Source organism: Lepisma saccharinum, chromosome 3 (genome assembly GCF_977018435.1).
Source record: "Lepisma saccharinum chromosome 3, izLepSacc3.1, whole genome shotgun sequence".
Lineage (NCBI taxonomy): Eukaryota > Metazoa > Arthropoda > Insecta > Zygentoma > Lepismatidae > Lepisma > Lepisma saccharinum.
Genome location: NC_139231.1, coordinates 2,430,291 through 2,458,176, shown reverse-complemented (window position 1 = coordinate 2,458,176; position 27,886 = coordinate 2,430,291). Strand labels below are relative to the sequence as shown.

General features: G+C 39.4%; 1 protein-coding gene across 1 annotated transcript in view; it reads left to right on the top strand.

The window, feature by feature from the left end:
- LOC145985695 (SET domain-containing protein SmydA-8-like) overlaps positions 1-26,686 on the top strand; it is a 50,429-nt gene extending 23,743 nt beyond the window's left edge. The window contains exons 2-4 of the mRNA XM_083119764.1: positions 21,302-21,397; positions 22,946-23,043; positions 26,320-26,686. Coding sequence (XP_082975890.1) covers positions 21,302-21,397; positions 22,946-23,043; positions 26,320-26,493 — 368 coding nt within the window. The 3' untranslated portion in view covers positions 26,494-26,686. The remainder of the gene's footprint in view (positions 1-21,301; positions 21,398-22,945; positions 23,044-26,319) is intronic.
- The last annotated feature ends 1,200 nt before the right edge of the window (positions 26,687-27,886 follow it).

Here is a 27,886-nt window from a genome sequence, read left to right as displayed (position 1 = left end):
CTCCACTACAGATCTCCCTTGACAATCTAAGATTTAACACTTTATCACGACCACAAGCTTCCTATCTCCCCCTTTAAATGTAATACTCAATCCTTCCACAAAAGTTTCCACGCCAATTTTAGACTTACTGTTGATATTGAAGAGTGGATATCGCCTCCTCCAAAAAAATAATTTTCAGTCTCCACACCAGAATTTCTACAACAGTCTAAGACAATAGTAATACACAAGAATTGGATACCAACCCATCAATTTAATGCTCAATACCCTCTAACTAAAATACCCGCCATAATCTAAGACCTAGAGTTGGATACTGCTCCCCCCCCCAACGTTTAATTCAGAATCCCCCCCAGAACCCACGTGTCAATTAAGGCCTAATATGTACGAGTTGGATATTTCTACCCCCTCCCCCACCCATTCGATAATACCCTTGAACACTTTCTTTTCTTCATGTAATGGATTAAATATGGTGCATTTAAGGTGTACAATTTTTACATATATTTTGGAAAAATATATGTGTTGAATTTTACACTATTAGAAGGTATAAAATCCCCCAAAAATCTCGATGGCGCAACCAGCCCCATAATACCCCCCGTGGGCATTCCTGGGTGGGAGAGAGAGTTGATCAGCATCGTTACTGGATAAAAGTTGTACAATAGTATTCAAAGCCCGCATAATTAGCACACAAGACACAAAAACACTGTACAAAGAAACCAATAAAAACAACTGATCAGATGTACGCTTGGCAACGTTGCAACGGGAGCGCGATGTTACCCCTACAGCTTTTACTTCGCAACTGAGGTTGTTGACTCTCATCCAGCCACACACCCCCGAAGACGATTGCTGGACAGATAGAGCAAAAAGCAGGTCAGCCGCCAGTTGGCCTTGCGATCAGTATAACTGGCTAAAAATAAATAAATGACTCTCCTCCTTATGACCGCGGTCGCGGTGGCTCAGTCGGTAACGCGTCTGACTGACTACCATGCTAAAGGTCCCGGGTTCGATCCCCGGCCGGTTCAATTCCGGGAACTTTTATAACGTTGGAAGCGGCCCCGGCGCCCACCCAGCGTCGAATAACATGGGTACCTGGGGGAAACCCTGGGGGGTAAAGGCGGTCAGGGGCGTGACGCTGATCACATCACATCCACTCACGACCGGATCAAGAAAGTGTGGGGCGTTACCCCCACACCCCCTATACGCCTTCATGGCGTGGTGCTAAGCACAGGGGAGCACTTTTTTTCCTTCTTTTTCCTCTTTATGACACTTCTGATCACGTCACTGAGTGTGACCAATATTTGGGCACATGTAAGAAAATATACACAACGTATGAATATCCTCAGTGACGTAGGCACGTTGTTGTTGTTGATTTGAAGGGGTGCAAAGTTCACTTGAAAAACTCTCTCAAACACATGTTCGTGTGTGTGTGCGTGCATGCGCGCGCGCATGTATGAATGGAAGACGGAGAATGGATAATTACTACATGATTCAGCCTCGATCATCCGTCCTCCTGTATTATATCATTATATATTTTATATTGATTACATGATTTGTTGTATTGTTGTATTATCCAGGGTTATTCATCTCCGCCAAACTTACTGGAAGGCAAGGTAGGAAGCACACGACTTTGAATGGCAATGCCAAACCAAAGAAGATTTATGCACACTGCTACTTACGATGATATGCATAAAATATTAATCAGGAACTCTACTATCGCCAACTGAATCAAACATCCCTTTTTCTGTTATTCAAATATATTCAGTTCTTTTTTACATTAATTTCCTTCCCAGGACAGTTATCTTCATACAGATTTGTGTTATCCTATCTACACGTAAGCTAGATAATGAATACGTGCTGTTATATCTCGATTCTTACACCATCTTTTTACCTATTCATGTAATGATAACAACACAACATTAATAAATTTACATATTATTATCAAGAGATTTATAAATTATATTAACGTATTAATTTAAACATTTCATTTCTAAGACACTTCTTTCGGACCTTCCCCCAGAAATATATTTCTAGAATTAATTCAAGTACGTTCTCGCTTCATTTAAATTTTCCATTTCTTTGGGATTCAAATAAGCTCGGAGCGCGCTCTCTAGTTTCGCGGGTTTAGGGAATTTTAATGTTTCTTGAAAATTCTCACACAAAAGTCACCGTATTAAAGATATGCAGGAATTAGAAAAATAATCGTAATGGAAATCGCGTGCTTTTGAAGTTAAGTGGGCGACGAAAACATGTTTTATATTACTGGCATCTACTTCTGGCCATCGGACAAATTTGAAGGTCGTAGACAGTGATGAGCCGTAGACTATAAGTTTACGTCTACATGCGTTGTCTACACGTAATCTACGCGTAGATTACATTGGGCTGTAGTTTACATAGACAACGTAGACAATCTAAAGTGCATTAAAATTAATTTTCAAGGGTTTCATGAAATGAAAGTGACATTTTCAAGTGTATTGTTTACAAACGAAATGAAAAGAACCCTATTTACAACAAAATTTCTCTTCTCTTCTATTATCAACTATGGAAGAAGATAAATAGTATGCAAAAGCAACAACAGATGGCAGTCGTGAGGCAAGAGTGGTCTTTTCCCCATAAAGCACCAGAATATTTCCTATATTAGGTTTCTTCCTAGGTGAGAAATTGTTCGAATTTGAAAGAAAGAGTATGAAAAGTTCTCCACACACATCAGCAACTGATACGCAGTATAATTTTCTTTTAATTCCACGGCGCTCTTTGCTAAGTTATCACCTTTCGCCATTTTGTGTACATAGATTACGTAATCTACGTGTATAAGATAGTCTACGTGTAGAATGTAGACTATCGTTGTTTACGCGTAGGCGCATATCACTGGTCGTACATGTGAATAGCGAGCTTTGGTCGGATACTGTACCCCTCCATCTACCTCCTCATTCTTGTGCTACTGAGCACATTAAGATATCGTGTAACACGGTAGATTCAATTTCTGCGCCGATTGATCGAATTAGGTCATTTTACGTCGCTTTTACGCCACTTTTGGCTAACCCCGACGATGAAGTCTATAGAGAAGCATTCACATTCACAAAGAGCACCCATGTCCAGCCCGGAATTCGAATCCGTGACCCCTGGCATCGCAGCGCGTTGTGATAACCACTCGTCACGATTTCTGCACTGTGTATATGAACGATTACATAAATTACAAAAAAAACAAAAAAACGATCCTGTGCAATGTCCGAGGTTCGAACCCAGGAATTATCATTGTAGATCGAAGCTATTCGGGACACGCGCGAAAACACGACCCAATTTGAAGATGTTATAAAAAGAAAGATTTCGTGACTCGCTCGTAATTTACGATTTTGTTATTTCCGGGGATATTTTCGTCTCACCTGAACTTCGTAAACTGAGAGCGGAAATAGACCTGGTGCTTAGAACCACATTTCGGATCGTTCCTTGGTCACCCACGCTGGAAGCGAAATTTCCACGTGTGGCGGCGCTTAGGTACAGGCTTAATTAAGGATTTTGGTTATTGGCGTCGCTAAAGGGAGGTCATGGTGGGCCATGGCTCTCAGAAAAATTGTTTCCTGTTTACAGAAAATATATTTGAAATATTAAAATATCCGTCATCATTATTACCAAGTGTATTATTTTGTATTAACTTACGAATGTTTGCACCCATCTTCCGCAGAGTCGTAGCTACGGGAAGGGGGAGAAGAGTTGGGCCCACGCCCCCTCAAGTATGCCATTATTACAAAAAGAAACCGTGTCAATTAAAATACATCGTTCCAATGATGCTGTTGAAAAGTACACAAACGATTTTCGATAGCCAGCAGGCATTGTTTGATAAACATGTCAGTAGTGAAAAAGAAAATATACTAGAAGGCTTGGTTTCTGTTGTGTAAGTTTCATGGTTTAAAACAAGAATAAGTGAAAGTAAGATGGTGGGTCTGTCACAATCATAAAAAAATTGTAGTTTGAATATCTGTACCACAAATACAGGGTGTTCCCAAAAAATATATACACACGTTAACAGGAATATCAAAATCAAATAATTCGAATCCCGGCCTGGGCATGGATGTTTGTAAGTGTCCATTCATCCATTTCATCATATCATCACTCATCCTCATCTTCGCAAATTAGCCAAAAGTGCACAAAAGGCGAAGTAAAATAAAGCAAATCAATCAATCAATCAATCATTCATTGTTTTCTGCCCAGGGGCAGGTCTTTCCTTGCAACCTCCATGCTGTTCGATCTTCAGCCCTTCCCTTTGTAGTAGGGAAACAGAATTTTTTTGGTCGGGACAGGAAATGTTCTTAATCCCGACACTCGGGACGGGAAAAGTTCGCCATTTGCCGGGACATTTTCGGGACGGGGAAAATCTCGAATTTTACACGTCATTTTCAACATAAGTGATTACTTTTGCATTTCTGGAATAAAAGCAAACAATTTCCGATAAGTTGCAATGCAGAAAACGTCGAGAATTAACAACTTTTTTAAATGACCATTCGGTATTTCCCGACTGCTCGGGATCCCGAAAAGTCTGGAAGTCATTTCCCGAAGTCGGAATCGGGACGGGAATTTTTTTTGCCGATCCCGGTCCCGACTTTTCGAGATCCTGCACACTCCTACTTTGTAGCATCGTGGGACCCATTTATTTTGACGTCGTCAATCATTTTGGTATCATCTTCTTCCCCGGATTTTGATTATCTCCAGCATTGATCTCTTTTCCCCAACTCTTTCTAGCACTGTTTTTTTCTCACTTTTTCTGTCCATTTCACCTTTTCCATTCGTCTCCATAGCCACATTTCCAGAGCTTCCAGTCGCTCTTTCTCATTTGTTCTCAGTGTCCATGTTTCCGCACCATATACAGCTACACTCCATACAAGCATTTAATTAGTCTTTCCCTCAGTTCTTTGATCATAAATCCACAGAAAATATTTTTCATTCTATTCGCGATTAAAATTATCCGATATGCCATCTGGTGAGATTTTCAGGAACCACTCTACGTAGGATAGATACTTCGCTGTGTTGAAGTCGTTCAAAGCATGGGGAACATGCGAAAATGTAACGTCTACTGTTCAGTTTTTTACTCTAAATCGTTTGTGGGTCAGGACAAATGAAAATCTTACATGTGTTTTCCATCCCGTGGAATCAACAAAATGAAATTTGTAAATAAACCAGGGAAACAGAACTGATTGGCATAACTAAAATGCGGCAAGGAAATTACGAAGAATGCGCGAGTCTGTTCATTTTATTTTCCGAAAGATGATTGATTTTATTACCATGAAGGTAAGTTTTAAATTGTTCTTTATGAATACAACATTTTTTCTTCGAAAACGATGTAGTATGCATGTAATTTGGAACAAGTGCAAGTCGATTAACTGCGAAGATGAAAATAGTTTCAGAATTAATTAATGTCTGTAATCGTAAAGGTAAGTCACAAAAAGGAAATTGACATGCTAATGTTGCTGTTTCATGCAGTAAGTTAATTTTCAGTGAAGACTGAAGATAGCTTCAATGAAATTGTTGTTATTATTATCCTGTGTTGTCATTAAACCAGCCTGCCTCTTTGGGGAAAAGAATTGCAACGGCATGTTTACATCTTTCTCCTGCCCAAGCTTTGCAAAACAGGTGAATTGCTTTATTTTCAAATCATTTCTGAGAGACCCAGTTACAACCGAGATGCAGATGAAACAGCACTGCTTTGAAGAACCATTGCGTATACATTAGTTTCGTCTGCGTTTTCCGTGTTATTTTTGCCTATCATAATTAAATGCTTCGCTCTCAGCACAGCTTCACCTTCGTTATAGTTCCTGGAGTTCACATAGCATTCGCAATATTTAAAAATTACGCGTAATTTAAACGTTTCTTCCATCCCAACAATGATAACACGCTGCTATTACGTACTACTACTATTGAATGTAAACACACATTTTTCCTACATAGAGCGGCGATATTGGAAGCGACACTAGCGCTCAGGTAATTTTAATCGCGAATTGAAGGCTTCCTTCGCCAATGCCATTCTTACTTTTATTTCTTGGCTGTATTTCATATCACTGCTTATGATGCATTCAAGATATTTAAAGCTGTCTAGAAGTCCAGCACAGATATTTCTGCCGTGCGATGCTCGACAGAACTAAAGAAGCATTGTTGCTAATGGAGCAGATAGAAAAATCGCTGCAGTGCTCCGATGCACAGCTGTTACGTACAACAAGGAAATTAGAGAATTCAGGTCTATCTAACGTTGAGTTTTAAACGTGCATTATACCAGGACTAGGATTAATATGTACTAACAAGTGGCTTTGTATGTAGCTCCATACATATGGACTAAAAATTCGCAAAATATGAACTAACACATACGTAAAATTACCAAAAATGCTGCAAAGAAGACTTCTTCATACGATTCCTTATTTGAGTGATTTCAAACAAAATAAAAACATATTATTTTTCATTGCATTAATGCACTGGTGGCGTTCTAACTGTTCACTCCCAAAACCCGTATACACTGGTACGGAACTGCAACGGCAGATAACAACATGCCAACGTGTTAAACCGCGACAATTGGACCACAACACTCCTCCTCAAGCAGTATTATTATTTCCTCTCTGTGATCGGCGAAAGTCGGTTGCCTTTGTTCTACATTTACAAACGATGCCGGCTTCCACAACAATAACAAGTACATATACTGCCACCAGACGATAAGCTGCGCGACTTTTTCTTTTGCTATGAACCAGGGCTGGCGCTAGTCATTTTGCCTCCCTGGGCGGTGGTGGTAGATGCCGCTCCATTTCGACCCCCCCCCCCCCCGCCATTACGCAGCAACGGGAAATTGAAAATCAATATATTCCTAAGTAAAACATCAAAATATAAAATAAATAATGACACTTCTTATGCTATTTCAATACTATTAAGCGCAAAAGAATATCTCGCTCGACCACAGTTTTCAATAGGCTTATTTTTTTCTTCTCTTTAAATTTTGCCGCCCTGGTCGGTGGCACGGTTCGCCCTCCCCTTCCGCCGGCCCTGCTATGAACTTGGTCACCCATCAAAGCATGGCAATTTTAACACAGAAAACAATATGCATCGCATTAAGCAGCAAAAATGACAGCCTCCTCTTCCTCCACCTAAATCCCATCTTTCGCAGCAAACGTCGCAAACTCTCTTGACTTCCCGCAAAATGTATGTCCGCCTGTAATTTGACATGCAATTTTTTCAATGTCGGCACTTCATTTTCACGCAGAGCGTAGTCGTATATGCGCCTACGGATAACGTTTTCATCGAAAGCGTCCACTGACGATTTGGTCGCTGGTCTTTGTCGTTCTTTCCCGGGAGTGTGGAATGATGTGGAGGGGCCTTCTGATCTCAAGAGATTGTCTTTCGTTCATGATAGCCCTGATTCTTCGTTCAGGAACTTCAGTCGCAGCCGCTGCTCTCTTGCCAAAATGCTTTATTGGGATGCTAACACCTTCACTGGCTTCCTCCTTCATGAACTCGTGCACGTTGCTTAGAATTTCCCGAGCTTGGCTATGCAAGGTTTTTGATTTCAACTTTGACAGAACTGGAGGCATTATGGAATTTAACGTTCATTAACAAACACACACTTTCACATACACACACGCAATACACGCACACAACGTCAAACCGGTAAAATACTTAGTATAAAATAAAAATATGGTGCTTCCAATCCAACAAAACTCACCGTCATTTTACCTGCCTTTCCCCTTCATTATTACAGTTGGCAACACTAGTTACTAGCTAGCCAATGAACATGCACTGCATAAAAGAAGCAACCACTACGCCGTGCTATATTGCCACATTGCCGTCCTTGCCGAACGGTGTGAACCGCGAGCTGGAGCGCTATTCAATTGTTTTCAATGATGTTTGCGCGAGTGTGTCCAGGAATGGAATGACAATATGGCAACAATAGCGAAGGTTTTCGATCAGGGTAGAACACGTGGTACTAAGAGAGAGGGAGACGAAACGAAAATTGGTATCTACGCAACGGCAAATTTATGTGTGTTGTACTCTACTTGATCGATTCTCTTACATCTCATGCTCACTTTTGCCTTTCTCGGTTTTCTTCCGATCAGCGTGTAGTACATTTCTTTTTGAAGCCGTGGCATTGGAACGATTACATTCCAAGAAGAGTTCATTCTCTCAATGCAGAAGTCCGGACCGGAAAGTGCAGTTTTGTGAGTGGTACTTGAAGAAAAAATGGACGTAGAAATTCAGAAGTATACCTTCTCCGTTCACTAGACCTCACGCCACTAGACTTTTTACATAGAGATGCATAAAAGATTAAATTTAAGGTACAAACCCGACAAATTGAAGACATGCATTGAACGAGAATGCACACAAATACCGAACGAAATTCTTGGTGTTTCTGATTTCACTGCTTCTCGTTTCCAGCAGTGCCTGGACCAGAACTGTCATCACAGCAGTTTGAAAACAAGTGTTGACGAAAATTATTGGTGTCCAGTAGCGGCAATTGGGTGCCAAAACTTGTGGGGAGGGAGGGGGGCAAGTACAGTTGATTTTCTCTGCAAGGCTTAGCATTAAGGGGCCATAGTCACGGCCGTAGGCAGGGAAAATTTTCTGGGGGGGGGGGGTTCATTCATAATTATTCCCATGGGCGTCGCCAGAAATTTGAATATTAGAAATATAATAATAATAATAATTGTACAATAATTATTAAAATTTCATAATTATAATACAATTTTTCCATAATAATACTAATAATAATTATTATATTATATCCTTGAGGGGGGCTTACTCAATCCAGCAGATGTGTGAATATCCAGCACAAGTTTCTTTTTGTTTTTTTACGTTTCATACAGTGTGTACTGAAATGCACAATTATTATACTTCGTCATTAAACTTTAGACACCTTCAGGAAAAAGCTTGAAAAGTTAGATGGAAATTTTAGTCATAAAGTTTTTGTTGTTTAACTTTAAAATTACATTTTTGGAATTTTGAAAAGTGTGGAAGCAGTTATTATTTTTAAAAACTTAGCCTGGTGCATGGATTGTAACCTCAATCGCGAACGTAATGCGCTACGAAAGTGGAGATCCTAGGTTTGAACTCCTATCAAGGGGGATTTTCGACTTTATCGGACAGGAAATTTAAAAGCTGGAAAGGGAATTTTGGGACAATCATAAGGGAATCTTCAGTCTATATTCCTTGTGACGCAGGAACAACACTGGAAAGATAACAGCAGAAGTGAAAATGGAGGGGTCGCGTGTTGGCTACGATTCTGAGAATAAATCCTGTTTCACTCAACTTTCAGAATTCCAAATGTATGAAAATTCTAGCTCGATCGTTTCAACATTGTCTCCTTGTATTTTTGTGAAGCTTCGGAAAAAAAATTGAAAATTTGTAACAGATTTTGGTTTCTGAACTTCCATTAATCCAACATGTCAGAAGTTTCGGGGGGGGTTGAACCCTAGAAACCCCGCCTCTAAATACGGCCATGGCCATAGTGCGGGGACAAAAGTGTGAAAGTCCGCTCCACTAATCGCCACCACTGTTCGTGTCTATAGATTCTGTTAAATTTTGAAAATGAACTGCAACTTAATAAACAGTGACTTTATAATCATTCAAAGTGTGTGTGCATTTTTGGGGGACAGCCTAAAGTGTTAATTATACTTCAAAATATGGCTCCCAAAAATGCGAAAGAGAAAGAGGGAGATTAAAAGGGGGAAGAAAGAGAATGAAAAGGAGAGAAAGAGATAGATGATTTCCCCCCTGCCCCCTTTGCCGGTTTGAACCGCACCCCCCGAAGGGAAAAAAGGTTGGCTACAGAAATAAAATTTAGAGGTGGGGGTCCAGCCAGGGGTGCCCATTTATTTATTTATTTATTTATTTATTGAAATTTCCAGTATAGCAGAAGCATGCCATAAGCCCACAAAGTTTTAAATTAAGACAGCGTTATAACAATGATATATATTAAGACAGTGATATATTAATAACACTGTTCTATTAAATTTTAATAATAATTACTAGACACACACACACACACACACTGACAAAGAGTGTTTTTTACTGCCTGGTACATAATGCAATATATTGTTTCTAGTATTTCACCACTGCATGTACAGTATTATTCTGACAAAAAGAAACTTTACTTACTGTACCAAAAGAGTTTCTCACAGTGGAGTTCGACATGGCTGAAGATAGGGCTACATTTACCATGTGACTGGCAGAGTGCGCACACGTTCCTTTTGGGTATTCTTGATTTATTCATGATAACACACCATTAAATCTGCCACTCATATCATAACCTTGACTCATTAATTTTTTCATGTCAAGACCAAGTTTGTGACATTGTTCAAGAAGAACTGATGTCAGATTTTCAGCTGACCTATCACTACCCAGTGTGATACACAGGGTGCCCAAACCCCCCCCCCCCAGATAAAAAATCATGTCATGTGTCCATCCCAAATCATATAATTTGCGACCCCAAACCATATCGTAATCCCTACAAAGTATTAAATTATGACAGCATGTCTACCAGCTTTTTGTTCCAAATGATGCACCTGCTTTAAATTAAGAAGTATACCAACAACTAAGAGGTGGTGTTATTAATGAATATCGAGAATATCGCTGATGTCTTGTAATGCAGCTATAGTATGGAACTTTACATTCACCTCAGTAAAGAGCCAAATATGCATTCTCGCAACGCATTATTGCGAGCGAAGCGAGCAACAAAAATTTTTCCATCCATTTCTTTGCAGGCTTTCAAGAATATTAATGTAATGGTGTGTCAATACTTTATTAGGATCCCGAGATATTTAGTCTTTTCCAGCTTCTATTTTGGCACGTTCGGGGTTGAAAACGTGTGGATAGCATATCGCTAAACACAGTTTCCAAAATTTAAAGTTTCAACTCTAATCTAAGATTTAACACTTTATCAAGAGTAACACTATTAGCCTTGCTTCCATGTTAATAAAACATTTAAATACTGACCAAGGCAGAATTTATAGTATAAAAAATATATACACTAAAACGGTAACGTTTCCACCCTCTAACAGGCTTTACTTCAGACGAATATTCACAATAGATTGATGAAAGATTCAAAACATCATCTTATATATATACACAAACGGGACACGACATAGAATGGGAGAAGGCTAGAAAAAATAGGAGGATAGGAAGGGAGAAGAGAAGAATAGTGAGAAAGTGAAAAGAGGCCAAGGAAATAGAGAGAAAAGGAGAAGAAGAAATAATAATAATGAACTGGAATGGGGGCTGAGAATTAACAAAGAATGGAAAGGAGTGCTAGAAAGAGTGGAAAGGATGAGAGAAGGGAAGGAGAAAATAAGAAGGAAGAGAGGAGGGAAGGAGTCCAGTAGATAAGGAACCTGTCTATGTCCAGAAGTGAAGGAATTGATAAGGCACAGTATCTCATCAAGTACCTGTCAGGTAGTGTCAATTAGCTACCTGTCAGGAGATTCCATTCTCAGGAATTCCTTACAGGAAATTCCTGTTGTTTTGTGTTTGGACTCTGTCTGGAAGTGTGTATATATAAGATGATGTTTTGTATCTTTCATCAATCTATTGTGAATATTCGTCTGAAGAAGACCCTGTTAGAGGGTGGAACGTTACCTTTTTAGTGTATATATTTTTTATACTATAAATTCTGCCTTGGTCAGTATTTAAATGTTTTATTTTTATCAAGAGTTTCATATCTCTCCATTTATATTTAATACTCAATCCTACCACCTTAATTTCCATGCCATAATCTAAGACCTAGAGGTGGATACTGCCCCTCCCCCAAACGTTTAATTCAGAACCCCCCCCCCCCAGAACCCACGTGTCAATTAAGGCCTAATATGTAAGCGTTAGATATTTCTTCCCCCCTTCTCTTCCATAATGCCCTTAAACACTTTATTTTCTTTATCTGATGAATTAAATATTTAAGGTGTAAAATTTTTACATATTGTTGTAAGCCCGTTTTACCTGGGCTCTGAGGTCACAGGGAAGTTTCATTTAAACATTTAGGTAGAGCTTAATAATGTCTGTTGGCTAAACCTGCTCCGTAGGAGGGTAGAGATATGGAAAGTTGGTGTAAAAGGTTATTCACGCTTGTTCATACCTGGTAGATGTGTGTGATGTCTTGTCCTAATGCTTCTCGCAGACCGAATCGTGACAGTTCCAAGGTTCTATCCAGCGACCCTCAGTTCACCAAGCCGCGCGATCCCTTGCGCCTTATAGCATGCTAGGCAGCGGTAACTCCGTGTTCCATCGTCGTAGTTAGCAGTGTAACGTGTTGTAAAGTAATCGGACTAGTTATCCATGTAGCGTCGATGAGTGTCAGAATCAAAAAGAGAGCGAGCTCCGGGTAGGAGCTTGCTTTTATCATTCTAGGCGTCGAAAGGTTGTTAAACCTTTCAAACGCGGTAGATCCTGTTTAGATCCACGCGTTTGCCTTTCCAGTTCCATGTTATACGGAAGTTACAAGTTAGCGCATTCTTGGGATCACTCGCTGGTCGGACAAGTTCAGGAAATAAACAAGTGTGAATATTAACATGACGAGGTTTTCTCGGTTTAATGGTCTCCATATCTCTACAATATATTTTGGAAAAATATATAAATGTTGAATTTTACATTATTTGAAGGGAAAAAAATCTCCCCAAAAAATCTTGATGCCACAGCCTCTGCCATGATCCCTCCCTGTGGGCACCCCTGGTGATACATTAGAACTGTTAGTGGATATTATTGTCAGAATCCACAAATTAACTAAGTCTTGAGGCATGGATAAAAATAATTACATAAGTGTGACACTGAACTAGTTTTGGTTGAGTGATGACAGCACAATAATAATAAAAAAAAAACACATGTCAGCACAGTGTGAAGAAACGCCGGGAACCGCACGCGGTTGTATTCACTGTTTGCTGAGTTCAAAGTACACTCGGCATAACATACACGATGCTGGGCGGAGCCTTGAGGTATGTTACCATGGCAACGCTGTAAACTTCATGCCGCCATAGGCTGGACGTTCTATGCAGCTGACGATAAAAAGAAACACAAAAGAAAGAGACGTATCTCTAATCCAATATGGGTAGCACCCATGGGCACAAACTGTGGCACTGTAAAGGACATGCGTGTGTACTAATTGCGTGTGCCTTACGGTACTTGAAGTAGCTGAGCACCGGAACACGTTGAGCCGATGAAAAATAACATATACATCATATGACATCAGGAAACAAGAGCAGGATGCACTCAGTGGGAGGGGCAGTCTGGAAGTCAAATTTGCGATGGCGCTTCGGGGCAAGAAACGTCCTGAGTAAAGCGCTCCACATCTGGGTCGCGGCGTGGAAGATGGAAAAATCAGCCATGGGGTCCAGACGGGAACGGGTCCTGTGGTACTGGAGTTCCACAAAATCGTTGTTGGTCTCTGCGATGAGCCTAGGTCTGTCGCTCGATGGTACAAGCCAGTGGTCGTCATGGGTCCGGTAACATCCGTGGCGATGAAAATGAAACAAGCGCAAAAAAGGGAAAAATTAGGAAAAAGCAAAAGGTAGTGGAGCAGATTTACAATAAATGATGACGGGTTATAAAATCGATTGAAAAGGGACTTTCAGTTAAAACTGGTGAATTATTTTGGGGGGGAGGGGAGGTAATATCTAATTTGAATGACGGCGAAGGGGCGTTATTACGTATATGATGTAGAGTTTTAAAGGGGGCCTGTCTATGATTAACAGGTTTACCTGAAGAAAAGTTCGCCGGGGCAACGGGGGGGGGGGAGTAGGTGGAATAATTCCATGTTGTAAGGAAAGTTCGCCGGGGGGGAATGGGGGGGAATAGGTGGAATAATCGGCCTAGCCGGAATGAAATGAGAAAAGAAAGGAGAATTCAGCGATAATAGAACGAACTAAGTGATTACGAGACATTTCCTTCTGTAATATGTGTAAATGTCGTTTATAAAAGCAATGGCAAGAATTTTACGTGTCTTGTGGACAAAGGTTTAAGCGCCTTCCATTCGCTGCTAATAAAAAAAAATTGAAAAAGAAGTGAAAAAGAGTAAGTAATATGTTTGTGTAAAAGTTCATTGAAAAATAGAGTAGGTTTTAATTTCATGGGATATGGGCTATACCATGTTGTATGCTATCAATATTTGAACTATAAAATTAAAGGAGAGAGTGGGAACATTTGCCTATATTTATTATATGCTTTATTAACATATTTAGTGCATTGCAGCTTTCAAAGAAGCAGTTCGCGTTACACCTAAGCGTAAATAAAAAAAATTGCTATGGCCAAAAAGCCAAAAGTTCAAGCAAGTTCTACGCAGTTCATTTGTTCTTTAAATCATTGATCTTGTTCTATCTTAGTTCATTCGTTCTTTATTTCTTTGTACTTTTTTCTTCATTTGAGCGTATATGTACCAGCAAATGGGGAAAAAAAATATTTGCTAGTTAGGATCATAAACACACTAAGTACTTATTAGTCAAATCAGCTAAGTGATATGTTCTGACTATTACTATGCGTTTAATCGCAAAATATAAAATAACATTAAAATATCAGTAAAAATTAATTATTAGGCAATAGATGTATTATAAATGTTCCGACGATTGAGATAGCATTCTGTAATCCTGATCTTGTTAAAAATAAAAAGGAGTTCGTTCTAACGCAGAAATGCAGTGCGAGCACTGGAAGTGGAAAGAGGGGGGGAGGAGTCGATGAGCGTGAGAAAATGCTGGATCATGGGATGCTAGCATGTGCAATGTACGGAGCGAGGAGGCTAAAGAGGAGGTTAACGTAGTGGCGTGTTAATGAATGTTAGTGGGGTTATCATGGCACTAGTCGTAGCGGGCTTTGAGTCTATTATTATTGTAATAGTGTCAGTCTTTTGTTTACTCCTGCCGTCGATGAAAGTTACCTCGTAGGAATTCTCGTTAACTTTGCGAAGAATAGTTCCTTTGTACTTATAAGAGGACGCAAAGGCTTTTGACACACCTGGAGTCGGAGTGGCATCTAGAATCCATACATGTTGTCCTGGTGAGTACTGTATTTGCCTAGAAGTGCTGTCTGCGTACTTTTTCTGCTGTTCGTAACGCTTATGCAAGTTGTCATGTGCTGTCTTACGTATGGAGGTCAGGAGTTCAAGTCTCTGTGCGTTCGTCTGGGAAACATTGTCGGGGTTCGAAGGAAGGACTGCGTCAGCTAAGATCCTTGGGTTGTAGCCAAATAAAGTAAAATACGGGCTCTGGAGGGATCCAGAATGGATTGTAACGTTGTGGCTGAACGCTGCGCTAGCTAAATAGTCACACCATGAAGCCTTCTTTTCTAACACAAAGACTCTCATAACTTTCTTTAAGTAACTAAATGAACTTTCAACTAATCCATTCGTGAAATGGGCACAAGTATCTACATATTTTAGTTGTACGCCTGTAATATTGGCTAACTCTCGTAAGAGTAAACTTGAATTGGGTGTTGAACGATCTAAATAGATCGTTTCCGGGATGCCATGGACTAAAAAGACTTTCTCAACTAGGGCTGTTGCTATGTTTTGTGCATCGTGATTAGCCAAAGGAGCTGTAATTACATACCTTGTACAACTATCGACTACTGATAGGAAATATTTGTATTTGTGCGTTTTTGAAGAGACTAAAGGACCACATACGTCAATATGAATTCGTTGGAAAGGGATTTGGGCTGGTTGAAATGTTTGCAGCGTATGCGGTTTAGAACCTTGTGGTTTCTTTGAGATCTGGCAAGGGATGCAATGTCGAACCTTATCGTACACAAATTTCTTCATATTAGGGAAAAAGTAACGCATAAGCATTAAATTATATGTCTTTTGTGCACCTTGGTGACTTCCATTCATTTTGTGTGCATGAATAAGATCGAAAACTTGATTTCTTAATGCATGGGGAATACAAAGTCTATCCCGATTACCAGTTTTGATTTTATTAGTCCTGTATAAGACTCCATTTTTGAGTACATAAGAATACGAAAGCTTTTCTAGTTTAGGATTACTAGGTTTGTCTTTGTTTTCTAATAAGTCAATAATGTCTCTGAAATAGGGGTCTTTACGTTGTTCTGAACTAATATCAAAATCTGCTGCTTGTGCATGAAATACTTGATGAAAGAATAGATCATCATCATCATCATCATCATTTTTCTTGTCATGATTAGTCTTTTCTATAGGGTTGTCTTTGGGAATGACAGGTGACTGAGTGTTTACTGTATCATTGGGAAGGACTACTGCATGCTGGGTCATAAGGGAAGCAGATGGGGTAAAAAGTACAGGCTTAGGGGTGTTGGGTGTCGTAGTGGTAATGTTCAAATTGATATAAGTCTTTGATCGTGGACTTAACTGAACTGTGTTTGAAAGGGTAGCTTTTCCCTCATACACATTTACATTCTCAATTTGGGTAAATATGTCATGCGACAGCTGGTGAGTCTTGTACTTTGATCTTAAAATACTATAATTTGGAGTACGTCCTAAATGATAAATAGTTATTGTATTGTCTTTTAACGACATTTCGCACCTCTGCGTTCGTAAAAAGTCATTTCCTAAAAGGGGAGGGACATTAGTTGAATCTACTATTCTAAATGGGTGCGAATATTTACGCTTTCCAATTATGATAGGAAGAACTACAATTTCAGACACACTCAGTTTCGATCCAGACACACCTTGGATTGTGGATTGTACCTTGTATGTTTTTCTTTCAGTAGGGAGAAGATGGGAAGGATAAATTGAGATTTGGGAACCCACGTCAATAAGTAAATCTACCTGTTTTCCTTGTATGCTACTATTAATAAAGTATAGGCCATTTCTCTCAATTATAGGAACTTTATCTAATCTGCTATTATCTTCGATTTCGTTCCTGCAAGTCGAAGACGATTTTAGTTTAAACCACTGTCTCGTTGTGGCTTGTAAAAGCAGCTGTCGCTCTCGTGATTATAACGACCACAGAACTTACAGGCTGAGGTATTTGCATCGTCGCGATTAGCCTGATCTCGACGTTGAAACCTCTTGTTACTGTGACCTCTGAATTGGCCTCGTGAGTTCGATCTATAATTACCTCTGTGATTAGCTCTATGATTATTATTATTTCTGTAGGAAGAGGAGTTATTATTCCCCTTGTTGAAATCTCTGTTATGTGCGTTTTGATTAGCCGTTTTCGCCAATTCCAACACATTTGAGCAAAGATTGAAAAGAGAACTTGCGTTCATCTGTTCGTTCGAAAAGAGGGACATGCTCGACAGTTGTGACGAGAGTTTGTTTATTTCATCACCAGAGGCGGCATTTGGTGCGTGTTCTACTCTGGCTACGGCTGGTGGCGCCGCGCAGCGGACACTATCAGAACTCGGTACATGATACATTCCTTGATACTCTGTGTGGGAATTATTTACGGGAGCCGGATTGGACTGTAGACTTTGGACTTGATGAGTCGATGGTGGGAAAAAAGGAGATGGACACTGGTTGTATGGTACAAACTGTTGACTCGGGTTCAATGGATTACTGGGGAGGGGGGAGTAGACCTGTGCATGCGAACAGCTGTGAAGTGGTGACGGGGTGAATGTCTGGGGTAAGCTTGCCTGTGCAATTGCCTGATCTATTTCCAATTTCTCCTCCAACATACGTGAATTAATTAATGACTGCTGGCGTTCGAAATTCTGTAGGTGGGCAATTAATTCTTCTGTTCTAGCAAAATGCTTGTTGGTTAAACAGCCAATGTACTTGGCTCGCAGTCCCGTGATGATGTAAGAGAGAGTTTGTTCTTCAGTGGCGTTCGGGAAGTATTGCTGGACTAATGCCTTTTTAGCAATAACATAGGTATGGATGGGTTCGGTTATTATTTGCTTTCTTTGGAGTATTATCTGTACGGGATCTGCTGACAGGTATGATCCCTTGAATAGCGTACTTAGCTCGTCTTTGATATGGGTATATGTCAAGTCTACAAAATTGGGTCGTTTCTGTATGTCATGAAAATAAGTTAAAGCGGTGTCCGTCAAAAATAAAGGTAACATCTCTTTACGCTTAGCTTCCGTCCATCCTGCGGCGTGTGCTACATTTTGAAACTTAAGGAAAAATGAGTCAATGTCCTTAGGGTCATTTCCGCTAAATGGTGCCGGGTATAATGCAGTGGGGATTGGGGTGGCCATGTTAGTGGTGGAAATTTGTACAGCTACGTTACCAGAACTATTAACAGTGTTAGAGGAAGTTGAAACGGGAGCCGGGGTACTCGCCAAGGGTTGGGGTTGGTTTCTGTCGGGTGTTGCTAGTCCAAGGACAAATTGAGGGTAATTTCTATTAGCAGACCTTAACCGTGTTAGTGGAGGGGAGGGAATTGGGGATAAAGGTCGTGAATTTATTGGATTTGCCGTGATTGCAGTTGCTAACTCTATGATTTGGTCGAGGGAGGAATCTAGGTGTTCGTGCAACGCTATCTGTGACGTATTCATAAACGAAGGTTCGTCGTGCTGACCAAAGAACAAAGGAAAGTATGGTTATACAGTTATTTATGTCATTAATATATCGCTGGTCAAATAAGTATAAGCAAGTGTTCTCATTCCTGTGTGAATGATGCTTGAATACATGTTATGCAGAAGAACTAGATTTTTGTTGGGGGGGGGGGCTCGGCATAAAAGAAAAAGAGGGGTTGTTTTCCATAGGGTAATACACAAACTTGTCACTGGGTCTGACGCATCTTAAGCGTACTGTGGGAGTATGAATTGGAATTACTAAAAATTTACTTTAAAAATGCTCCCAAAGTGGGAGGGAAGGGGGGAGAGAATAATTTAATGTAAAGCAATTCGTACAGGAGGGTACTTAATTGCAAAAAAGGGCCTGAAGCACCTCCACCATGTTGTAAGCCCATTTTACCTGGGCTCTGAGGTCACAGGGAAGTTTCATTTAAACATTTAGGTAGAGCTTAATAATGTCTGTTGGCTAAACCTGCTCCGTAGGAGGGTAGAGATATGGAAAGTTGGTGTAAAAGGTTATTCACGCTTGTTCATACCTGGTAGATGTGTGTGATGTCTTGTCCTAATGCTTCTCGCAGACCGAATCGTGACAGTTCCAAGGTTCTATCCAGCGACCCTCAGTTCACCAAGCCGCGCGATCCCTTGCGCCTTATAGCATGCTAGGCAGCGGTAACTCCGTGTTCCATCGTCGTAGTTAGCAGTGTAACGTGTTGTAAAGTAATCGGACTAGTTATCCATGTAGCGTCGATGAGTGTCAGAATCAAAAGAGAGCGAGCTCCGGGTAGGAGCTTGCTTTTATCATTCTAGGTGTCGAAAGGTTGTTAAACCTTTCAAACGTGGTAGATCCTGTTTAGATCCACGTGTTTGCCTTTCCAGTTCCTTGTTTTACGGAAGTTACAAGTTAGCGCATTCTTGGGATCACTTGCTGGTCGGACAAGTTCAGGAAATAAACAAGTGTGAATATTAACATGACGAGGTTTTCTCAGTTTAATGGTCTCCATATCTCTACAATATATTTTGGAAAAATATATAAATGTTGAATTTTACATTATTTGAAGGGAAAAAAATCTCCCCAAAAAATCTTGATGCCACAGCCTCTGCCATGATCCCTCCCTGTGGGCACCCCTGGTGATACATTAGAACTGTTAGCGGATATTATTGTCAGAATCCACAAACCATGCACATAGAGAATTGTTCTGTATCTGCTACATCATGTGTCTCATCGGGAAGTGTCATGAATCAACCATAGTATTTTCAAAATTTGGGGTGGAAGGTCTGGACACCCTGGGTTGGCTATTGATTGATTGATTGATTTGGTTTATTTTATATCACTTCTCTGCCACTTTTGGATGGTATGATGAAATTGATTTAGGGACACTCACAAAGAACACCGATGCCAAGGCCATGTTTCGAACCCGGGACCCGTGGCATCGCAGCATGGTGTGCTAACCACTCCGCCACGGAGGTTGGCGATCACTGAGAAAGAGAAAGAAAGATAGGAAAAGGATAAAGCAAGAGAGAAAGCATAAGCAGGGTCGTGTGGATTTCACACCCCTTCCTCAGGGGTTGTCTTTATCCCTTCCTTCGCTCTCGTTAGAGAAAGGAGGGGAAGATAAGTGAAAAAAGAAGGGGAAAGAGGTGGTGAGGATGTGCAAGGGTGAGGGCGAGGTTGTGCTACTGCTAACCACTCTGCCAATTCAGGAAGGCACACTCTTTGTTATTTCCCTTTCTGCCTCTACTGTATCTCTGTGTTCATTTCCTCTCCCTACCCTGGAGGCCTTGAGTACAAGGAAGGAAGGGAGAGAACAAGAAAGAAATACGTTATCTTTATCCATCTCTTGCTTTATTTCCCTCTCTCCCTAGAAGAAGAAAAAGAGTGATGCAGAGAGAGAGTAGACGGAGGAAAAATAGAAAGATCTTTTCCTTCTTCTTCTTCTCTGTACTCAGTGAGAGCTGATGGGACTACAACCCCTCGTGAAAAGAATTCTAGTGATTGCTGGTTCCCACCAATCTCAAAGAGAGGGAGGAAGAGAAGAGATCTTTTGAGGGTGCCCCTTCATCATAACTCTCCGTTGATGTCCACAGGATTTTTCCCAGGGAAGGGCAAGCAAGGTATTTTTTTTTCCAGAGTGGCAAAGGAGGCATATTTTTCCCCACAATAGTGATACACCCTCAAAAAAACACTATTTCAGTCTGAAATTATCATGTTCCTTCAACGTATTTATAATAATTAACATAAATTACTGTGGCTGAAATGAAATTATGTGTGAAATATATAATTTTCAGGTGGACATTCATTTTCCAAGGGGGGGCTGTGGCCCACCCCCTTCGGACGTCCATGTAACTCTCTCTCTATAATAGAGAGAGAAAGAAAGGAATAAATAGGTCTCTCTTTCTCACACACACTCACCTCCACCTCTCTTTCCTTCTCTCTGGCTCCTTTGAAGTCTCTCTCTCTCTCTCAATGGCCACCAAGAAGAGAGGTCCTTTTGTGTATACTACAGAGAGAGAGAGAGAGAGATTTGACTTTTGTTTTTTGTTATTTAGCATCGCTTATCTGCCACTTTTGGATGAGGATATGATGAAATTGAAGACGGGACAATCGTAAAGAATGCCCATGTCCAGGCTAGGATTCAAATCCTTCAGGATCCCTGGTGTCGTAGCACGCTGAGCTAACAACTCCACCACAGAGGTTGGCAGAGAAAGAGAGAGAGAGAGAGAGAGAGAGAGAGATGAAAAGAAGTTATGAGAACAAAAAAGATAAAAGCATGGGTAGGAAAAGGTTTTCTTATGGATTAAGTATACACAGATGAGGCAAACAATATTATAAACATTAATTTAATTCCACACAATAATTGCATATATTTTACTATATTTGCAGATTTGTCAGATGAAGATATTTTGTACAAAATTAACTTGTGTCGTGAACTACTGCAACTTCTGGAAATTCTGCAAGCGGGACAGTGCCGGATGAAAGGTATTCTATTTCTAAGGCAGCATATTATAATATATTTTACATATACTGTATATCGCATAAGTTTGAGTATATCAATCTAAAACACCACTAACACATTTCAAAGTATTATAAATGCCAGAGTTTTCTAGGTGGTTCATTTCTTCTTTTTTTGTTTATCTCGTTTCTTCTTGCTTTGAAATTTTCAAGATAAAGTTACTTTTAGAAAGGTGACAAAAATTCAAATTGTGTTTATACAAAAAAAAAGTGCCAAAGATCTACATTAAACTTATGTTTATATTTTAAATGGACATTTAATACTCATTCCTATACATTATTCATGTGAGTTTGGTGCAAATCAGATGTATGTCATGCCCATTTTAGGCAACACTTGTTTGTTAGGTGAAGGATATTTGCTCACGACTTGGGGATAAGTGAGGGGATACTTCATGTAAATTTTCTTATTTGGAGGGATGTCTTCAGTGGCATGTCTAGTTTTATGTCTTCATTTTTTTAGCAACCGGTCCTATATTTGCATTTTTCTCCGTTGGCTTGCCTTGTAATTAAAGGGTCCCAGGTTCAATACCCAGTGAGGCACATAGTGGTTCAGATTCCACTTTAAACTGTAGGTTTAGTCCCGTTTAGCCTTTCTGTGCATAAAGTGGACTTAAAAACACAAACTCAAACTGTAATAGCATACAGGAGAACTTTTCAAAGTATTCAATAATAGACACATTCAATAATTTATAGTGGAGCTAGTTTTACACAAGAGAGAGAAAGGCAGAAATATGAAAAGAGAAGTGAGAAAAAGTAATAGAACAACAGAATTGTGAAAGAAAGGAAAATGCAAGATGTGGAATTATTTTTCTAGTTTATGGTTCTTACAGGCATTTAAATATGTATTTTTGATGTAATATTTCAGAACACATGCTCCCTTCATCTGACATTCATTTGTCTCGTGAAGGAAGTGTGTATTCTCCTGAAACGTTACATAAAAAATTGTGTTTAAATGCTTGTAACAACCATCAACTAGAAGAAGAATTCTACAATGCAAGCATTATGTACATATATAAGAACTACAGATGGAAAGAAGAAAGATCTGGTGGCCACTGAAAGCACACCCGCCTGAAAATATTTTGCTCACGTTTTAAGCATCCATGCGAAATCCTCTGGCAACGCCACAGCAAGTTGCAACAGCATTGTCTAAGAAATTGATCAACGTGTGCTCTTTATAATTTGTTTCAATTTGGCAAGTTTCACACTTTGCAAAACCAGAGCGGCAATCCAAAGAAATAACACACAGCTTGTTTTGTACTGAACTTGTAAGAAATGTACTCTAGTACTTTTTGCTAAATTCACATGTTACACTTTCTGTACAAATTCAAAATAACAAAAACACAGAATTTTCAAAAAAGTTCTGTAAATAACTAGCATGCATATTGGAAGACATGCACAAGAAATGCAATAACACACACAAGATGAGAAATTGCAATGATAACAGTGTCACATCCTGAAAGAACTGCTTAATAACAATGGAGACCATATTATTGAAAGTATATTTGTTTATTTCAGGACTGCTGTTATATGAATTGCATGTTTCACTGATGGAACAGATTTCTAGACATCTGCCAAAAATCAAAACTAGTCAGGACTTGAGAGAGGAAGCGAAGGTAAATATGTAGCAACCTCCATGTACGCATATCCAGTGTTTCACATGATCTTTTAAACATTTAATCAGGGTTGAATATTTTATATGATTTAGGTATGGCAACCTTTACGGCAGTTATGATTTTATGACTTGATTTGGAGACACACTGGTAAGTGTTTTTGGTGCAATGATGAGCACAAGGAACTCAGGGGTTGGAAACGGATGTAAAGAGCTTCAAGACAAGATCATATTTGTAGGACTACTTAATCTTAAGAAAAAGCTCTTTCACAAAATTGATAAAAAGTTTTTTTTTACCAATTTTCATAATCTGAAAATTAAAAATTGAGTTTAAAACCTTTCTGCCTGCACCATACTAAAATTTCATCAGATCGGACAACCTGTTTTTTTATTTGTAGGAGGACCTCCCCGATGGCGCAGTGGTAGCGTCATCGCCTTGTAATCAAGGGATCCCGGGTTCGATACCCGGTGGAGGCACATAGTGGTTCGGATCCCACTTTAAACTGTAGGTCCAGTCCCGATTAGCCTTACTGTGCATAAAGCATAAAGTGGACTTAAAAAAAACACCAAATTTATTTATAGGATTTCAAAGAGAGTGATGGTTTGCAAAACTAAAAGAAATAGCACTTCTTTTGTTCTCATGACCATACTGAAAAAAAAAGTGGTTAACACAGACTAACGCAGATTAAATTTTGATGTAACTCGTTTTTATGTAGGTCTGTCTGCTGGTTAATTTTTAATTGGAGTCCAAACTCGAATATTTATAATTCTTAATTCGACAGTAGTCTCATTCTGGTCTTATCTTGGCTTCTCCTATTTTGCTTCCTTCTCTTGTATACTATTCTTTTCATCAGTGTTTCTCATTCCTTTCATCCTTTGCTCCAGGTCTTTAACAACACACTGTTCATGACAGAGTTGATTGTAAGGCACATGAGCTGCTCTTTTCACATGTAAGAGTTCATTTGTGAAATTAACAAGGTATAATTTGATCTCGTGTATCCAGTTTTGCCACAAATACTGTCACAAAGTTTTGAATGATATAACATAAAATGCTTTATGATACTGTAATATCCCATAGATATGCGTTACATGGATGTATTGCTTACACAAAGCACTAAGCATTGTTTGAAATGACCATCTTTAGTTCACACACATGCCCTAAGTTTCTGTGGTCATTCGTGAATTGAATTATGCTATACTGAGAGGGAAATCTGTCATTGCCTTCACAAGAGAGTACTTCACACTGGCAATACTGGGATGTCTCTTCTTGCAAGCGATGTCTTAAAGCACAGACCATAATTTGTACTCCAGAGGGTTGAGGTCTGGACTGCCAGATGGCCAACGTGGTAATGGTAGTATAGTATATTATACCGCATTTGTTACAACCTGTCCTGGTTCTCGCGCTAGCTGATCGCTGGCTTTTCTCCGTGCTGGAGAAAGTGAAAGCCAGGCAGCCAATTAAAATACACAACGTCGCAACAGCGTCTACGTAAGCGCCTCTCTTCTGGCTTCTATTCGCTCCTCGCTGCCCAGCAGACGATTTTTTCCTCGTTTCTCATTGACACCGAAACTGTCGAGCAATCGCTAACGCGGGAAATGGGACAGGTTCTAACAAACACGGTATAAATACACATAAGCGAATTACTAACATATCCACGAGGCTTACATATAATGGTTCTATTATAACCAGAAACCAGAAAGAAAGGTTCAAGTTGGTATGTTCTTGTGCTCATCATACGAACTACTCAAAATATTGGGGTATGTTCATAAATGATCATGAATCCTTGTGGTTACAAACACCTATGAAAGGTGCCAGTACAGCGTACCTTTGAGTACTGCCAGAAAAAAAAGGACTGATTATAACCATTATAAGTAAGTCTCACTGATAAGTTAGTAATTTGCTTTTGTGTATATTGTCTTAGTCTGGTGGTCACATATATGCAGTGAATGCTTTTTTGAGACTGAAGGGGCCATGGGCGTTGCCAGAAATTTTTAAAGGAGGGGTGAGGCCAATGATGAAACTTGTAGTTAAAATAACAACAATAATAATTATTATCATGGTTAAAATTGTTATTATATAATAATAACTATTACAAACTAATTAAAATAAACCGATTTTATTACATATTATTATATAAATGGGGATACTTTTTACTCGATCCACAAGATGAGTGAATATCCAACATAAGTGTTTTTCATTGTTTTACATTTCATACATTTAGTGTACTGAAATTTATATTTATTGTATTTTGTTATTAACTTTTAAGACACCTCATTCAACAAAAGCGTTTAAAGGATAGGTGGAAATTTTATTCATAATGTTTATGTTGTGTGACCTCTCATGTAAAACTACAATTTTAGTAATTTTGGAAACTGTGGAACCATTTTGTTTTTGTATTTTACACATTTTTTCACTGTAATGCAGTTTTCACTTTGGTAGTTCTGTTTGAATACCAACTAAATGAAGTTTATTTGTGTAACAAGCTTTCTGCTCTGTTACTTGAAATGAAGGACACCAATTTCCGGAAGGGGGGACCCCTCCTCTCCCGATACCCATGGACGAATCTCATGTCACTTCATTTAGAAACTCCAATGTCATGTGTCACTTGTTGCTTTGGTCTGAAAGCTGCCTTAAAAAACAGAAATGATTGAATTGGATAATTGTTTCAAGAAAATTTAACTCTTAAATTTCCATAGGTTGAAATCTATACAATGGAAGTCAAACTTTCATCGTAATTGTTGCTTCCTTGTCTTTTTACATGAAAAAAAGGTGGATGGAAATAATAAGACAAAAAGTGATAGATGAATACCAACTAAATGAAGTTTATTTGTGTAACAAGCTTTCTGCTCTGTTACTTGAAATGAAGGACACCAATTTCCGGAAGGGGGGACCCCTCCTCTCCCGATACCCATGGACGAATCTCATGTCACTTCATTTAGAAACTCCAATGTCATGTGTCACTTGTTGCTTTGGTCTGAAAGCTGCCTTAAAAAACAGAAATGATTGAATTGGATAATTGTTTCAAGAAAATTTAACTCTTAAATTTCCATAGGTTGAAATCTATACAATGGAAGTCAAACTTTCATCGTAATTGTTGCTTCCTTGTCTTTTTACATGAAAAAAAGGTGGATGGAAATAATAAGACAAAAAGTGTTAGATGGGAGAGGGAGGTTTCTCTTTCTTTCTTTCTCACCACTCTGACAAGCACAATACTCTATTATGATATACAATTCATGCCTAGGTTTATATAGTACATAACATGAACACCTTCTCTTGCAGCAGTTGCTACAAAGTGCAGAAAGCAGCATCCAAGAAGCAGCAAGGATCCTAAGTGGAGACAGAAATGCCCCTGCTGACATCTGTTGGAGACTAAATGCAACAAAGAAACTCAGCGAAACATTGCATCACAATGCGACTGAAAATGAATTCAAAATCTACACGAGAGAAAGTTAATTCTGTAAAGAGAGATTGCTGAACATTGTTTCTACTTTCTTTTACAATAATACTTTTTCTAACACTAAAGGATAATTGATAAATTAACTCAGGCACTTGATAATACCACACAAGCAAGACTGATAACTAATATACTACTTTTTATTAATGGTTTTAAATTTTTTTGTGTACCTTGATTATTCTTACTTTATTAATAAAGATACTATATTATCCATGCGTTTATATTTCTGGATGAGTTTTGTAGTTCATAGGGAAACAAAATCCTACTTGATATAAACAAAAAAACAGGCCATGGGACTGAGTAATAATCTGTAAACTATCAGTAGGAACCCTGATTTTTCGCAAACGTGATAACATTAAAAATGCTGAAAAAATGTTTATGTACGTGCAGCCATGTTGTGAACACATTTTTCATCCAGTCAAAATGGTGAAATAATGTGAATTTGGCACAAAATGCAAATTGTGACCCTTTTTGAGAAATCCAAAAACGTTTGTGCCAAAAAATTACAAATACTGCGAAAATTCAACATTCTTGAGTTATGGTTTTAAAAATAAAATGTACCATATTTACCAGGGACATCAGAACCGGGGGGGGGGGGGGGGCAACATGCCCCCCACTCAACAAGGGGGGGCAATATGGTCTTTTTGCCCCCCCCCCCCCTACCCAGTCGTGCCCTAAAAAATGAGACTATATTTTTCTAACTTATTTTTGATTTTGAAGAAATTTTGAGAAAATATTTTTGTACTTGTTAAATGATCCTGGACTTGCCGGAATTTGCTACTTCTTTTTCGAGTTCCAAAGAAGACTGTAGAATACAGAAATACTTTGAGGCAGTCACATTTTATTGTGCGGCCGCGGTGGCTCAGTCGGTGTCGACCTCCATGGCGGAGTGGTTAGCACAGTGCGCTACAACGCCAGGGGTTCCGGGTTCGATCCCCGGCCGGTTCAAATCCGGTAACTTTTCTAACGTTGGAAGCGGCTCCGGTGCCCACCTAGCGTCGAAAGACATGTGTACCTGGGGGAAACCCTGGGTTATAAAGGTGGTCAGGGGCGTGATGCTGATCACATCACCCCACTCACGACCAGATCAAGAAAGTGTGGGGCGTTACCCTCACACCCCCTATATGCCTTCATGGTGTGGTGCTAAGCACAGGAGAGCACTTTACCTTTGTTTTTTATCACATTTTATTGTACGCTACATATAAAATAAAATGCATATTTGGGGGTGAATTTTTAAATATTGTCACACTTTTCTTCTCTCTTGTTGTGAGGTGTTCATTTTAAATCAACCTCCCTCACCCTACGGCCTGCCCTCCTTCACCCGCAAAAGTATTCCGGAGTGTGAGGATGTCACCATCCTGATGGTGAACACCTCTGGATTATAGATCGACT